The sequence below is a fragment of the Aulonocara sp. 'chitande type north' Nkhata Bay genome, linkage group LG7 (assembly GCF_057382095.1).
Source record: "Aulonocara sp. 'chitande type north' Nkhata Bay isolate Kocher_YH1m ecotype deep benthic linkage group LG7, A_spYH_male_GT1.1, whole genome shotgun sequence".
Taxonomy (NCBI): domain Eukaryota; kingdom Metazoa; phylum Chordata; class Actinopteri; order Cichliformes; family Cichlidae; genus Aulonocara; species Aulonocara sp. 'chitande type north' Nkhata Bay.
This window is the reverse complement of record NC_141350.1, coordinates 18,029,535-18,044,503: the sequence shown is the minus strand read 5'-3', so window position 1 is coordinate 18,044,503 and position 14,969 is coordinate 18,029,535. Positions and strand designations below refer to the sequence as shown.

The following is a 14,969-nucleotide window of genomic DNA, read 5'->3' as shown; positions in this document are numbered from 1 at the left end:
CTTTCATTTTGCCTTTTTTTTTTTAATGTTTTTTTTATTAGTTGTGTGCATTGACTTTGCAGACTGGACGTGTGAAAAATGAAACAAAATCACAGAGTACAGTAACATAAACATTCACAAATACACTAAATAGATAAGTAAAACAGCCATTTACGAAAATGCACACTTATTTTGCCAACATAAATCATCATAGACGATGGAGATCATATTTTACTAGGGTTTGTGTGTGTGTGAGTGATTTTAAGAGATCATTTACTTCTAGAAAAAAATCAACCAATAATAAATAATGTGATGTATGTGTATTTGTACGTATGTGTTCAAGTACATGTCTATACTTATAGATATCTATTACTTACATAGTAGTAGAATAGTTGAAATGTATTACTTGCATATTTCCACAACCCTGTATCCATAATACATACTGTGTATGCGTGTACATAGAACCTCAGCTACCGTTGTATATATTGTATTGCATTGTATATTGTATTATCTTATTTATTTTGTATTTCTTGACTTTACATTCTTGGTTTACTCTTTTTATTCTTCTGCTATCTGTACCTGAGCTGTGGTAAAGTACACATTTCCCCGCCGTGTGTATTTTGTAGTTTGGGGGGGGGGGTATAGCAAAACAGATCGATAGGCTTTTTGGTTGAGTTTTATCTCATAAAATATTAACATTAAAGTGAATTACGCCTAAATATTTTTTTAGTCCTACTCTAAAAGATTCTATTCTTACTTAAAATCCTGTCTCGTACTATATTGAATATACCATAGCATTTATGCATTTCCATGCGGTTTACTGCAGTAATAAGACTTTTAATCACATTTATAGCGCTTGTGATTACATTTAAAGTGATTGGGTAAACCCGCAGCACGTGACCGCCCTTCGACAGGAGTTTCTCCGACAGCTGAGCAGCAGCTAAATGCGTCTTTTCACCTGTAACATCGATCCTTTTCAAGTCCTGTAAGACCGCGATTCTCAAAAAATGGGAGACAAGAAGAGTCCCACGAGGTAAAACTTTCACTAGTGTGTTTGAATTTAGACTTAAACGGACAATTCGTGAAGGCAAAGCACCGTGAATGGATGAAGCCGTTTTACTGAAATGTTCATGGCGGCTGGCTGCTGGTTTAATACGGGGCAACTGCCTGTGTCAAGTGAAGACTCGCTTTGCTTCACTGACTGCCTTCTGAGCAGAAACTACTTCCTCGAAGGGTTAATTTCCACCAGCGGTAACCTTAGTCGCACACGTAGTTGGTGAAATCACCATTCCCGCTGTAAAACTGCCACTGTCCCTCTGTTTTTGTTTTGTTTCTGTCTGAAGGCCAAAGCGGCAATTGAAGCCCTCCTCCGACGATGGTTACTGGGACTGCAGCGTGTGCACATTCAGGAACAGCGCTGAGGCGTTCAAGTGCATGATGTGTGATGTCAGAAAAGGCACGTCAACTCGGTAAGAAAAACTGGACCTACCCCATAACTGCTTTAATTACCCACAGCTGTGCGAAACCTCATTCACGTAGTCGCTTTTCATTCTTTCCTTTTTTCCCCAATTTTTTTCTTTTTTACATTTGTGATGTTGACGCGTGACAACTTTATTTAGGCGTTTTTATTGGTGGCTGGGCTTATGACCTTAGTATTTCCCTTTGTTTTGTTTTATTACATTCAATTGAATTATACTTTAATTTGTAGTTGTAATATTGTGTCCACCTCATTCATAGTACAGAGGACACACCAAATTTTAATTATCTCTCATTATGGTACAGCTCTACAGCCTTACATAACCTTCCAAAATACTTAAATCAGAATAAAGCCAACCACTCTCCAATCAGATCAATATTTAACACATTGTCAGACTATGTCATATACTATATGACATATAGTATAATATGTCAATGTCATAGGCCCGTATGAGGAAGCAGGATTTCAATTTATTGGGGGGGGGTTGGGTAGCTTTAAATAGGCTAAATTTTATTAGTCCTTTTTGTTCCAGTCTTTTTGACCAAAGCATTTGAAATCTTACCTATTGTGTCTGGTAGTCTACAGTTATTTTTTTATCTCACATCGCTGATTTTTTTCTAAAATTATAGTCTACTCTTCCTTTTGTACATCAACCGCTCAGTTGAAGTGTGACTGCCAGATCACAATGCCACCCCTTTCATGTAAGCACGCTTATACCTAAATCAGGAAACCTTGGACTAAATTTAGCAAGTTGATAATCAGTTTCCTGTGACCACTTATCTTGATCACCATTGTTAGGATAACTGAAATTAGGTAACGGATGGATACCATGGGTATGTTGAACTTGCTTCATAGTACTTTCCAGTTTCTACACTGGCCATGTGTCTGCAGGTGTAAACATAAAGCATAGGGTTTGTTCCTTGTAGGAAAGACTACAGAGGAAGAAAATTAATTGCAAAGGTGAGACTGTAAATGTATTTGCTTGGACCAAGAGTCAGGTCAATCCATTACTGAAGGTTACATAGAAGTCTAAAGACATCATGGCAAAATTAGATTGAGAATTGTCACAAAACAAATTCCACAGTGTATTAGAATTGTAACAAGTGCCTTTTTCACTGCCAAATGAAGCCATGGCAATTTGAAGAAGTAGTGAGAGAACAGCAAAAAGTCGCTAAATTTTCAGAGATTAAATTCTGTTGTGGGCGTGAACAGACAAGTCGTCATTCCTATTATACTTCTTAGAAGTCCACCTGATAGGGTGCAAGCGTGCGGCTGTCTGTGTCATTATAGTAAAACTAAAACGTGGCTGTACCATGAGAGCAAAACTCTTTACACGTTTTCCCAGCTGATGTAGACTGAAAGGTTCTTGGTGGAGAAGGAGGGTCTACAGTTGTTGCTCTGTAAAATACATTGCAGAGTTTATCAGAAATGTATATGAATCTGTGAATTCAATCACTGTCGTTTATGTAATATTCTATCTTTTTGTTCCAATGCTCCAGTTAAGCTTCAGCAGTTTAAGATTAAACCTTTGAATGATTCTACTTGCTTGGATAACATCAACTTGTGGAGCCCATTTTAACACACTGATGACAAGAGTTTAACACAAATTTGTTTTAATTACCTAATACACACAGTCAAGCAGTCTAAACCTCTCACTCACCCGACTTACTGGTTGAGTGATCTAAATATTCAGTTTAATTTTATTTATGTTGTACCAAATCACAACAACAGTCACCTCAAAGCATAAGAATATTACAAGGTAAAGACCCTACAATAATACAGAGAAAATCCCAACAATTAGGTAATCCTCCAGGAGCAAGCACTTGGCAACAGTAGGAAAGGAAAAACTCAGTTTTAATAGGAAGAAATCTCAGACAGAACAAGGCTCAGAGAGGGGCAGACATCTCCGTCGACAGGTTGGGGGGTCAGGGGAGGAAGACAGGGCATTAGTGACACTGTGGAAGAGAGGCAGAGATTAATAATTGATATAACTCCAAGTTTTTTTTTTTTTTTTGTTGTTTTGTTTTGTTTTTTTAGAAAACCCCGGCCTGTTTCTCAGCTGGTTGCACAGCAAGTAAATCAGCAGTTTCCCCCACCAACACATCCCAAAAAGGAGAAGAAAGAAAAATCAGAGAAAGACAAAAGTGATAAAGAACCTACACTGAAAAAGAAGGGCTATAAAAAGATGAGGTAAAGAATTTGTTTTCCAAAGAAATCAATGAATGGGTCACTCTATTTAGTAATCCTTGATTTATTTTCTTTTTTGCTTTTCCTTTTCTTTTGCTACTGAAATGTTTTTTTTACCCTTTAAGCTGTACTTAGACCCCATTTGTTTTGGGTTGCTTCAACAGGCCAAGGTTAAAAAACATAGACAGGAGCAGCGCCCAGCATCTGGAGGTCACAGTTGGAGACTTGACTGTAATAATCACAGACTTTAAGGAGAAAGCCAAACCCACATCCACTCCAGTAACCACTGCCTCAGGAGACCAACACAATCTGAGCGGCTCAAGTTCTGATAATACTGAACGAGGTGTCTCCAGATGCTCTTCGCCCCGTGGGGAAAGCTCGTCAGTTAACGGAGAGACTCACTAACATCCACAGCCCTGGTCAGCACAACCCATTCTCCTGCACTCTCAACAACCTCAGTCAGAGATTAAACTTCAAAATGCACATTATTTTAATAATACTATATATGCCACTATGATAGCATTCACTTTTTTTCCCCAGTGCCTTCCAATAGTAAAACAATTCAGGAGTCAATATGTAAGGTGTCTGCTTGGTTCAAAGACCTGTTGCAGCAAAATCTATCATGATGAACTGAGAAAAGGAACTGTAGCATTAAATCCTGGACGTCAGAGGAACTGCGCCACGTGCTGTGGCAACTTGCGCTTAACACCTCAGTGTCACACAAGCATCGCTTTCAGTTTGTCGTTACAGCACAGATTAAATGATGTATTGTGGAAGAAATGTGTCTTCATCTCACAATTGTAGCTCATCCTCTGAAAATTGTTGTGTTTTGCACTTAATGTCAACCTTTGTTGATGAGAATGTTTCTGGGTTTTTTTGTTGTTGTTGTTTTTTTTTTTAAAAAAAAAAAAGCATTATAATTTTACCATTATCATAAATCATAACACTGTTGGTTTTTCTGGCCTTATCTGGCTGTCATTGTTTTTAATCCCGTTGAATGCAATAAATGTTTACTGTGTAACTTTTTAGTACAAATATTGATGAGCTATTCTCGGTATGCTTCTCCTTCACTTGGTAGAGTTGAGCATGATCTAATCTATAGACTGGTTTATATTGTAAAATGATGTTGAATAAAGTAAGTTGTAGATATTTGGCTATTTTTGTTTTTAATGATCAAAAAGAACTTAAATAAATTTCTGCAGTTAATGAACACAAATGCAATTTTGAGATGCTTTCATCTTTCCACCTGTTTATTCACACCCGCACGCACACACACGCCTCCCTGCTTTTCAGAGAAGTATTGCACATTTGACACGGATATAAAATATGGCGCATTAATGCATTAAAAATACTGCTTATACACCAGTAACTACAGGAGATTTAAATATGTACCACCACTTCATAAAGGAGACTATTTTGTCTAAGCTTTTAAGTTTAAAACTTCATTATTCGTGTATTCAGTTGGCGCTTTGAGCGTTCCCTGAATTTCGTTCAAGAAGGAATGATACTGATTGTAGAATCGTTATGGGTTTTTGGTTTTTTTTCTACAATGTGTGCTGTAATTGTGAATGACTCCACCTCTGCCCTGCATGTGCCACTTACTACTGTAAACTGTGGCGCAGTGTGGGTACATGGCTGATAAGACAAAACACGTGTAACAGAAGTGGGTGGGGCTGAAACTGTAAACACCAACTGTGCCTGTCTGCTTACTTTCTGACTTAATAATGCGATAAAGTAGCTAGCTGGTGATATGTCGTGTGATAGCTAGCTAAGCTTAACATGAAAATGTTTCTTTAACCTATAAAATCTGAAGCGCAAGATGCGATGCTATCTTCACACATTTCTCCTGTGCATGATCTTCGTCTTCTTTTCCTTTTTGTATGTGTTCAATCAGCTAGCCTCCACCTTAGAGGACAGAGACGGGTGGACAGTAAAAGAACACGGAATACCCGGCAGGAAAAGTCATGACACCGGGCACCTTCTCAGGAAAAGGCCAGGCCTGGAAGGCCTCCGAGACCGCGAAGAAGGGCTTGACAGGTAGCTTAGCTAGCTGTGTCAACCAATTTTACACTTAAACTACAAAAATTAGTAGAAGTTAGCTTTACCTGTTTGTTACAGCTTCATTTGCACCTTTAGCATATCGCTGCAGTTTAACGTTAGTTTACTTGCTTCAGCTAGCGTGTACGAGCCGATACATGTATTGTAAAACCTAGTTTACGTTAGCCAGCTACCAAACAAATAGTAATTTGGCGTGTTTTGGATAAGTTAAAAATGTTCAGTGTTTTAGTTGTGCTGTTTTTCACCACATAATCTGAAAACAACCATTAGCTACCACCTGTTAGCTTGCTAGATAACCGATAAGCTTAAGGTTAGCTTTAGGCTGGATTTAAAGAACCGCCACATGTTAAACAAATCTTAATGAAAATCGCAAAACACTACTGATATCCGAGAGAGAGATTTGATTCTGAGGATCCAAAAGATGATGTTTCTATTCTGTCAGGTGTAAGTCACAGTCAGTTTCTTACTGGAATCCATATTGGAGACTGCCTGCTGATGTTTGTGGAGTGAACTGCTTATTGGAATCATCTTTTAGGTATGCCTGATTTTGTGAAACTATGAATGATACATGTTGCAATAATCAACTGCCTCCAGCTTTACACTTTTCACCTACTTCGTAGATCCACAGTTCAGAGTACATGCTTGATAACTGCTGCATCCACAGTGTTCTGTGTGACTGTTTTTGAGTTTTTGCATTCCTGCTACTAGCACAGCATTAAAGCATTAAATCTTTCATTTTATGTATAATAAAAGGTTTTTTGTGGTATAATTTAATCAAGGCTGGAAACAACCAGTTCAAATTTGAGGTCTGAATAAAATATAACATTTTGCTTATTGTATTTGTGTTAATGGGCTTTCCATACAGTAAACATTTCTGTGCATACATGGAAATGATTGAATATGACAGGCTACATTCATTATGTCCAAACGTGAAAGCAGTAATTCACAAGAAGCACTTGAAGGCAGCAAAAAGTATGAATGACTGTTCTCTTCTGAGTCCCTCTGTTAAATCTAATGACAGTTCCAATCCTACAGGGCTGAGTACCAGTCAGCCGAGACTCACTTTTTCTTTTGCACTTGCCAGTGTATCCATTCTAATGTAAAAATAAACACCTAAATTTTTTTCTTCTTCCACCTCTCTCTTGACTCTTAGTGAGCGGTCAAACTCTGCAGTGAAGGCAGAAAGCAGGGATGAGAGGAGTCACCTGGCTGTTGTGGCCTGTGGCCCCAGGCTAGAGGAAACAATCACCATGTTGAAGTCTGCTGTTCTCTTCAGCAAAAAGCCTCTGCACTTTTACATCTTTGCTGAGGATGAACTTCACAAGAGTTTCAGAAACACTGTAAGCATATGTGGTTTCATTTGCTATGTTTCTCAACCCATCTCAACTCATAGCCCAACTGTTCCTTTGGAGTTTTTTTTTATTCATGCTGTGCAACTTCACAACAATGGTCATCTCAGGCCCCTTTACAGTACAGAGAAATCTTTAATTGTGTTTGAGAAAACACTTGGAAACCAGCAAGTAAAAAACAAACAAACAAAAAGGATTAGCGTTACTAAATGTATCTTGAAAGGTATCCTAGCAGCCTTGGCCTGTAGAAACATACCTGAGGATTAATTCAGAGTCACCTTAGCGAGCTATAACAATACAAGGCTCAACAGATCTATGGCTTTTTGGCAGCTTAGCTACAATGCTATAAAGAAACCTGAGGTTGGTCTTGTTTTCCGGTGGAAATACCAGGTTTCCATGGCAGGTAACTTTTGTCACTTTCTGTTCCTGTTTTCAAGATATCTGCTTTAAAACAGCAGTCCCCAACCGTTTTTGCGCCACAGACTCGTTTATGTCCAACTATTTTTTCACTGAGTGGCCTTTAAGGTGTCGTGGATAAATACAACAAAATAAAACCAGTACCAAAAAAAATTTATTCATAACACATGGGAAAAGACCCAGGGAAACAGAGCTAATGATAAAAAAAACATAATGATAAAAACGCGGAAAACCATAAATTTCACACCCGAGCCTCAACTCTCGCAGCCCAGTACCAAACAACTCACAGACTCGTACCAGTCCGTGGCCCGGGGGTTGGGGGCCGCTGCTTAAAAACACACATTTGCAAACTGTATCAAGGAGCTAGTCTTCTACAATTCATTGTTTTCAGAGGAGAAACAGCATTAAGTGTCCAGTTATGACTAAGTAAGGAAGAAAGTAAAGTCTTTACCCAGTTTTTGGTGCTTTTTGTTCTAAAGACAAAGATGCATAATGAATGAAAGAGCTCAAAAAGAGATGCAATTAAACATTAGTGCTTTTCTGTTTTTTGTTTGGTTTTTTTTATTTTTTCAGCTGGAATCGTGGCCTCGGAGAGTTCGGGCAAGGTTTAATTCCAGCATCTACCCTATCACTTTTCCCAAGGAGAATGCAAGAGAATGGAAGAAACTCTTCAAACCCTGTGCCTCTCAGAGGCTTTTTCTGCCAGTAGGTATCTTTTTACATTCAGATAGCTTAATACAGTAATGCTTTTTCAGAATATACTAATCTTTTTTTTCTATATGTCTTTTGCAGCTGATTCTGAAGGAGGTAGACTCCTTGCTTTATGTAGATACAGACATTATTTTTCTGCAGCCAGTAGAAGACATGTGGGCTCTGCTTTCTCAGTTCAATTCAAGGCAATTAGCTGCCATGGCTCCAGAACATGAGGAACCACGTATCGGCTGGTACAATCGTTTTGCCCGCCACCCTTACTACGGCAAGACAGGCATCAACTCAGGGGTCATGCTCATGAACATGACACGCCTCAGGGAAAAATTTTTCAAGGTAAAGATAAATCTGTTGCTTATTAACCAGCCTAATGGTTATACCGCATTGTGTCATGATATATGTGAAAGTGTATCAGCTATTAAAAAGGGTTTGGTCATGATATACATTTATTTGTATTTGTTTTAAATGTTATATACCTATGTGGTATGTGACTTTTGTTGCCATGATGCCAGCTCTCTCTTGGAAATGAGATTTTTAATCTGAATGAGATTTTTTACCTGGATAAATAAAGGATTAATAAAATGGCCTTTAATATACAATATCTAAATAAGTACTGTTTTTAAAACAAGGACTGCATTAGGCATGTTTTTCTCAATTCCGTGTTAGTTTTGCATTTTGACTGAAACCTCTAGAGCTGTCTAATGTTCTTAAATCCTTAGAAGTAGCTGTTCTGCACCACTAAAATTGACCAGCTGAGGTCACTCTTGTAATTCAATGCTAAAGCTTCCTAGAGAGCTCGCTGACAGACAGTCCCTTTCCTTTGCGTGGATGGGAAGTGTTCCCCAAATGATTGATTGGCTAAAATGGCATGTTTATGGTTTCTAGAATCAAAATGACACACATCCCTTCTGCGTTTTGTCGTTCCAGAATGACATGACAACAGTTACACTAAAGTGGGAGGAAATGTTGATGCCCCTTCTCCAGAAGTATAAGCTCAACATCACCTGGGGTGACCAGGACCTTCTTAATATCATATTCCACCATAACCCAGGTTAGTGCAACCACATACATGGCGTTATTGTGTGTCATGATAGTTAAGTCAGACCAGCAGACAAAGATTAATTAAAGAAGCTTCTTCTTTTGGATGTTTACTGTCAAGTACAAATTTCAGGGATTTCAATGGTTTTCTTTTGAATCATTGTCAACCCACTCATCTTACTGTGTTACAGAAAGCCTGTATATGTTTCCCTGCCAGTGGAACTACCGTCCAGACCACTGTATCTATGGCAGCAACTGTCAACAGGCTGAACAAGAAGGTGTCTTTATTCTCCATGGTAACAGAGGAGTTTATCATGACGACAAACAGCCAGCATTTCGAGCTGTCTATGAAGCAATTCAGAAGGTACGGGCATCTTCACAGAAGTCTACCTTACCTTACAAGGGGAACAAATATTCAAGTGTCCTTCCTTCTTACGGAAAACTCTGTTCAGTGAAGTATATGAGACACAGCATGCAAGAAAGTCAGCCAAAGACGCAGATTGAGAATCCAAGCTGTACACTAAAGTAGCTAAGAAATGTTGCTACAAAGAACAGCTGCACTTATTGTCAGTGTTTCAGTGGTTCACAGTTTGCAAATATCCCTCAAAACTATGTCAAGAAATGTAATTTATTGAACGGTTTCCGAAGCACAGACTCCAAATAAACAGCAAATATTTTGCCCCGAGTCTTCATCAAGGAAACCTCTCGGCTGCGAGGGTAAACCCCCTGCTCGGGACAGCCGCACACGCCTGGGGGTGGGACCTGGCAGTCAGCCAGTGAAATTTGCCCGTTCAGTGATGCTGCCGACTCTTCCATCTTTGGCTTGGGGCGTTAACGTTGTGTGGATTGTGATCGATCAGTGGTTTCTTGTAAACCTAATGGGGTTTTTATCAGAAGTTTAATCATTTAGAAACACGTTACAAGTGTCTGTTTATTTCTTGGAATCTTTAAACCGCAATCATTCAAAGAACAGACACAGTTTTAATTCATAGAAAATAAACAGATCATGAAATCATTTTTATTTGCATGTTAATTTAGAAGTTTTCAAATGTAAGAAATATTTTAAAAAATCAAATATGAAAATTAGCCACATATCTGAAGGTATTAAAACATTTATTCTTCCAAAGGTTTACAACACATTCTTGAAATAACTGACTGGAAAAAGTTAGAAGATATTTAATATATCATGGGACATGTTTATTCTTGTGAGAAATTGCTTTTTGAGGGCAGTTTTGTAGGAAGACCAGATTATTTTGGAGAAACATTTGCCAGTTATTACATTATCAATAAGCACTGCAGGTCAGTGCTTTTCTCTTATAGATGCTTCCATCCACGAGTGCTTAATCAATAGCCTGTTAAACATTTTCATCATCCTGTCTTTGGTCTTCCAAACCAGGCATGTCGGCTCCATCCAGTTTTAGTCAGTGAAACGGTTGCTTGGTATCCTATTAACTGCAAGGTTAAAAATTCAAGCCAAAGTTGTTGCTTCTCAACATTTAAGGCATTTATTCAAACATTTTCACATGCAGTTTAGACAAAGAGGTCATTTCACTTAGATTTTATACCACTGTGAACACAAATGCCTGACAAATCTACGCAAAGCTGAATTTATTTAACTACTATTGAATGTGGCTGCTTTCCAGAAAAAGGCTTTTTGTCACTTTGTCCACAAATTGGGTGAAAGGACTGAAACCAATTGTCTGTCAATATTTTTCACTTTGTTAAGACTGACTGTATATCTTTAAATACAGGTCATAAACATGTATTTTAACCATCTAGATCATTTCTTCAGGGTTGTGAAGATTTACAGCTCCTCTGGCTATGCTGTGTTTGGGGTTTTTTATGTAATGGAAGACTCATGTCACAGAGTGTGATTTTTTTTTTTCTTTTTTTTTTTGTTCAGCACTGATGACACAAACAGTGTACACCAATCAGGCTTTAACACTGTGAGCACTGACAGGTGAAGTGAATGACACTAACAGTTTCTTTCAAGCCAGCAGAGGCAGTGTGATGCTCTGTGCAATGTTCTGCTGGGAAACCTTGGGTTCTGCCATCCAAGTGACTGTCACTTTGACATGTACTTAAGCAATACAGCAGACATTGTAAGCTCGTCATGGAAATGGCATTTCCTGGTGGCTGTGTCTTCTTTCAGCAGGATAATGTGCCCTGCCACAATACAAAAGTGGTTCAGGAATAGTTTGAGGTGCGTAATGACTTTAGGGGTTGACTTGGCCTCCAGAACTCAATCTATTCGAGCATCTGTGGGATGTACTGGACAAACAAGTCTGATCCATACAGGACCCACCTTTTAAAGGATGTGTTGCTAACATCTTGGTGTTAGATACCACAGCACACCTTCAGGGGTCAAGTGGACTCCGTGTCTCGATAGGTCTGGCCTCTTTCTGGCAGCAAAATATTAGGCAGGTGGTCATAATGTTATGCCTAATCAGTGTATGTTCGTAGGATTAGTCTGTTTTTGGTTTTTTTGGTATTTTTTGGGCGTTTTGATGTAAATAACATAGGTGTGATTTTTACCCGTTTGAAACAACTGGCTAGGTCTGATTTTGATTTAACACCTGTAAAAAGTGTCAACATAGCATCTTTAAGTCTGGACACAGGACACCACCTGGAAATAAAGACTGAACAAAAAAGCACCTGGAAACTTGAAATGTGTTTAAGCTTATAGGCCTTGAAAGGCTAAAATGCAGCACTTGTATCATAAGTGAGCAAGCAGAAGAGCCTGAGAGCTCTTTCACTGTTTTGCTGGCAGCTCCCCTGCGATCTGCTCATTTTGATTTCAGCTTACCGTTCAACATGCAGGCAGCTATTGGGGGGAGCAAGGGAAGCTTCATTAGCTGGTCTCCATCCATTACCGCCACAGGGCCGAGCCAGGCCGCTATCAGTGCGGGCAATGTTCTCAGCCATTAAGAAAACGAGCAGGCTTCATTATGGGGGCACTCGGTCCTCATGCTTCCATCAGTCTCTCAGACAGCACAGAAACACATACAGCACATACCATATCCACAAGGTTTTAGGAGGCAGAGGAGTGCTGCGGATTCTCGTTAGTAAGCAAAAAGTTGAGAAGATGTTTCTAAGATAAAGGGCCGTGTTTCACAGTCGCTGTATTGGAAGAGAGATCTGAAGATCTTTTAAAAATGATTCTCCTTTTGTTTTTATCTTTAGCTGTTCTGCTCAAGTTTTCTTTTCTTTTTTTTTTTATCAGAGCGTTCAGTTGCTTCAGCTCCACAGTCTCCTCCCACTTTGTTCCCACTCCAGTCTTTTGAGGCTATCATCCCAAAGCTCGGCGCAGGCAATTCTCGAACAAACTCTAATTTCGATCCAACCGAGACCCCCTTAGTCAGCCTAGTTCCCAAGGCAGGCTCTCTCTCAGCCAGCAGAGGAGCTTGCAATAAAGGGCACTACCATTACCCAGCCAAGCCCACAGAAGAGTTGTAAAATTTTTAGTGCTGATGCTAGTTTGAGACATCATGATGGCTGTGTGGACAACGCACCCGCCACATCCACATAAAAATCAATAGGAGGCTGTTAATGGTATTTTATTGCCTTCTGCACTATATGAAAGATAATAAAGAAAGTGCGCTTTGAGTAATGTAATACTTTGCCAAACTCGAGTCAAATAAGACATTGTAAAATAGTGATTTCCCTTATTTACTCGAGCAGTAAAAGATTGGTGCACCTCAATATAAAAGTGAAAGGCACACATTCTTATTTGCATACCGTACGTGACAAAAGCCTTGGCTGCCAATATTCATTCACAGAGGAGGCTGAAAGTTTCTTTTTAAATTTTTTTTCTCCCCCCCTTTGCTGTTTACTTGGCGATACAAAAGCGTACAATAATGAAGCATATCTGGAATGCAGCAGCTGTAGTTTTCCCCGACGCTGTCACGTCTTATTAAGCCCATTTGCGAATAGTTGGGGTAATAGATATTCATCACTCGAACACACTCTGAATTGACAGATACGAATCAAAAACAGAATGTTATTTTGTCTGGAAGTGACGGTGATAAATGTGGCACTTAATTCATGTGAGATGACTGTAGTTGTCATTGTGCTTTTTCTTTTCTTTAAGCTGTCACAGGAAACAACAGGTGTTAAAAACAAACACTTGTGCTGCTTTTATTTATTTATTTTAAAGGCATAAAGGCAGGAGAACGAGAAGAGCTGCATTTTAAGTTGGTGCAGCAGCCGAAAACGACGTGGGCATGGAAAGAATGCAATTAAAAGGCAGTTTTTATTGTTTCATGTCTGAAATGAGGAGTATGAAAGCTGAACATGTTTACTTTTGATCCTAGTACCAATTCGGCGACAACTTGGAGACCTCGCTGCTTCGACCGCTGGAGACGTCGCTGCAGACAACCACCCACACCTACTGCGGCAGAGCAAGTCACTTGCTTACAAAGAGGTTAAAACAGAGCATCATGTCTGTTCAACAAGACGCCACACAGAGAAGAAGGTGATGATGGGGGTCAGCAGGTGTAACATCAAAGAAACGGTGCCTAACATCTCTTAGGTGAGACTAGCTCTTCCTTTGTTGACAGTGAGCTGGATCAAAAACAGACTCGGGTTAACAACGAGTCATCATTTGTTTACAAACAGTCTATCAAGACACTGGGAATGCAGAAGGGTAACCTGTTTTGAGATTGTATTTATTTTATTTTGTCATTTTATTCTAAAGCCAGTGTTGGTGCATATCCATCAAATGAACACAATGGGTGTTAAATGTGGTATAACTGTAGTGGACAGTGCACTGATGCCACTTTGCCCTGCAGAGATTTTTGGACTTCATGGCCAAAAAGAAAAAAATGTTTTCTGTATGTCAGACAATCAGTTTGTATTTTTGTTTTATTTTAGAAGCTACAATCACTTTTCATTTCTGTACTGATTTTTATGAATAAAAAAAGACTTATCAAGAGTATTTTATTAGATTTTTATATTCATTTCTACTCCAGTTTATTTCACAGAAAAGGGATGCTGTCATTTTCAGGTACTATTTTCCGCTACTGTAGATGAGAATGTTCTTCTGAGGAAAGCACTCATTGAGAATATTTTAAACATTTTCATCAGTATTTATTTTTGTTGGATATGTGCATCTGGAAGAAATTTTGATGTCTGTCTTAAGTTTTTAACAGGGGTCTGTCATTTCATGTACTTTGATATGGTAGTTTTCAATACGTCGTGTATTGTATATTGTCATAGCATATCTTTCTTTTCATTAACTTTACAAGTAACGACACATTGTCTTATTACGGTACAATATATGGGACTGTTGTTTTTAATTAAACCAGCTGGCATGAATGTGTATGTTAAAAAAAACCGCACAGCTGATTTAAGAAAGCAATGATTGTAACAGATGTTTGAACATTTTACTGCAAAACTGGAGTAAATATTTTAAATGCATCTCAGTTGTATGCTAAATAAATGTTTTATAAATAACACCCTAATGGTGCCCCCATTTTATTTAGGCATATATAACCAAAACACTACAGTGCTCATAAACAAATTACTCATAGAAACCTAATGATCCAGTGGCCCCCGCTGAGCAAGCTCTTGGTGACCATGGTGAGGGGAAAAAACACTCTCTTTTATCAGGAAGAAGCCTGTCGCAGGACCAGGCTCGGGGAGGGTGGCCATCTGCTGTTACTGTTTGGGGTAAGAGGAAGGAGAAAAGAAGAACCTAGAGAGAGGACAAAGTCTTTGTAGTATCTGTGCTTGCGGTGGAATTCAATTGAAAATGC

The 14,969-nt window shown here is 38.9% G+C and overlaps 2 protein-coding genes across 3 annotated transcripts; both read left to right on the top strand.

The window, feature by feature from the left end:
• The first annotated feature begins 876 nt into the window (after positions 1 to 876).
• LOC147324967 (YY1-associated factor 2-like) lies at positions 877 to 4,792 on the top strand. The gene is made up of 4 exons (XM_086299196.1): positions 877 to 1,012; positions 1,323 to 1,448; positions 3,494 to 3,646; positions 3,808 to 4,792. Exons 1-4 carry the CDS (start codon positions 987 to 989, stop codon positions 4,046 to 4,048), a joined length of 546 nt encoding a protein of 181 aa, XP_086155322.1. The 5' UTR covers positions 877 to 986; the 3' UTR covers positions 4,049 to 4,792.
• Positions 4,793 to 5,258: 466 nt separating this feature from the next.
• Positions 5,259 to 14,667, top strand: gxylt1a (glucoside xylosyltransferase 1a). 2 transcript variants are annotated; one of them, XM_086299194.1, is made up of 8 exons: positions 5,259 to 5,680; positions 6,144 to 6,236; positions 6,855 to 7,041; positions 8,041 to 8,172; positions 8,260 to 8,511; positions 9,103 to 9,226; positions 9,405 to 9,577; positions 13,527 to 14,667. In XM_086299194.1, the coding sequence occupies exons 1-8, from the start codon at positions 5,463 to 5,465 to the stop codon at positions 13,689 to 13,691; spliced, it is 1,344 nt and encodes a 447-aa protein (XP_086155320.1). In that variant the 5' UTR covers positions 5,259 to 5,462; the 3' UTR covers positions 13,692 to 14,667. The 2 variants fall into 2 exon arrangements, with proteins under 2 accessions (XP_086155320.1, XP_086155321.1); XM_086299195.1 differs by lacking the exon at positions 6,144 to 6,236 and having other exon boundaries at positions 5,260 to 5,680.
• The last annotated feature ends 302 nt before the right edge of the window (positions 14,668 to 14,969 follow it).

What these genes read in the sequence shown, in the direction of transcription:
- LOC147324967 (XM_086299196.1), top strand. Translation starts at nt 987, where the DNA reads ATGGGAGACAAGAAGAGTCCCACGAG. An exon ending in AGAAAAGGCACGTCAACTCG is followed by an intron (nt 1,449 to 3,493) that starts GTAAGAAAAACT and finishes TTGTTTTTTTAG; the next exon opens with AAAACCCCGGCCTGTTTCTC. An exon ending in AAGGGCTATAAAAAGATGAG is followed by an intron (nt 3,647 to 3,807) that starts GTAAAGAATTTG and finishes TTGCTTCAACAG; the next exon opens with GCCAAGGTTAAAAAACATAG.
- gxylt1a (XM_086299194.1), top strand. Translation starts at nt 5,463, where the DNA reads ATGCGATGCTATCTTCACACATTTCTCCTGTGCATGATCTTCGTCTTC. An exon ending in TCAGGGAAAAATTTTTCAAG is followed by an intron (nt 8,512 to 9,102) that starts GTAAAGATAAAT and finishes TTGTCGTTCCAG; the next exon opens with AATGACATGACAACAGTTAC. An exon ending in CATATTCCACCATAACCCAG is followed by an intron (nt 9,227 to 9,404) that starts GTTAGTGCAACC and finishes ACTGTGTTACAG; the next exon opens with AAAGCCTGTATATGTTTCCC.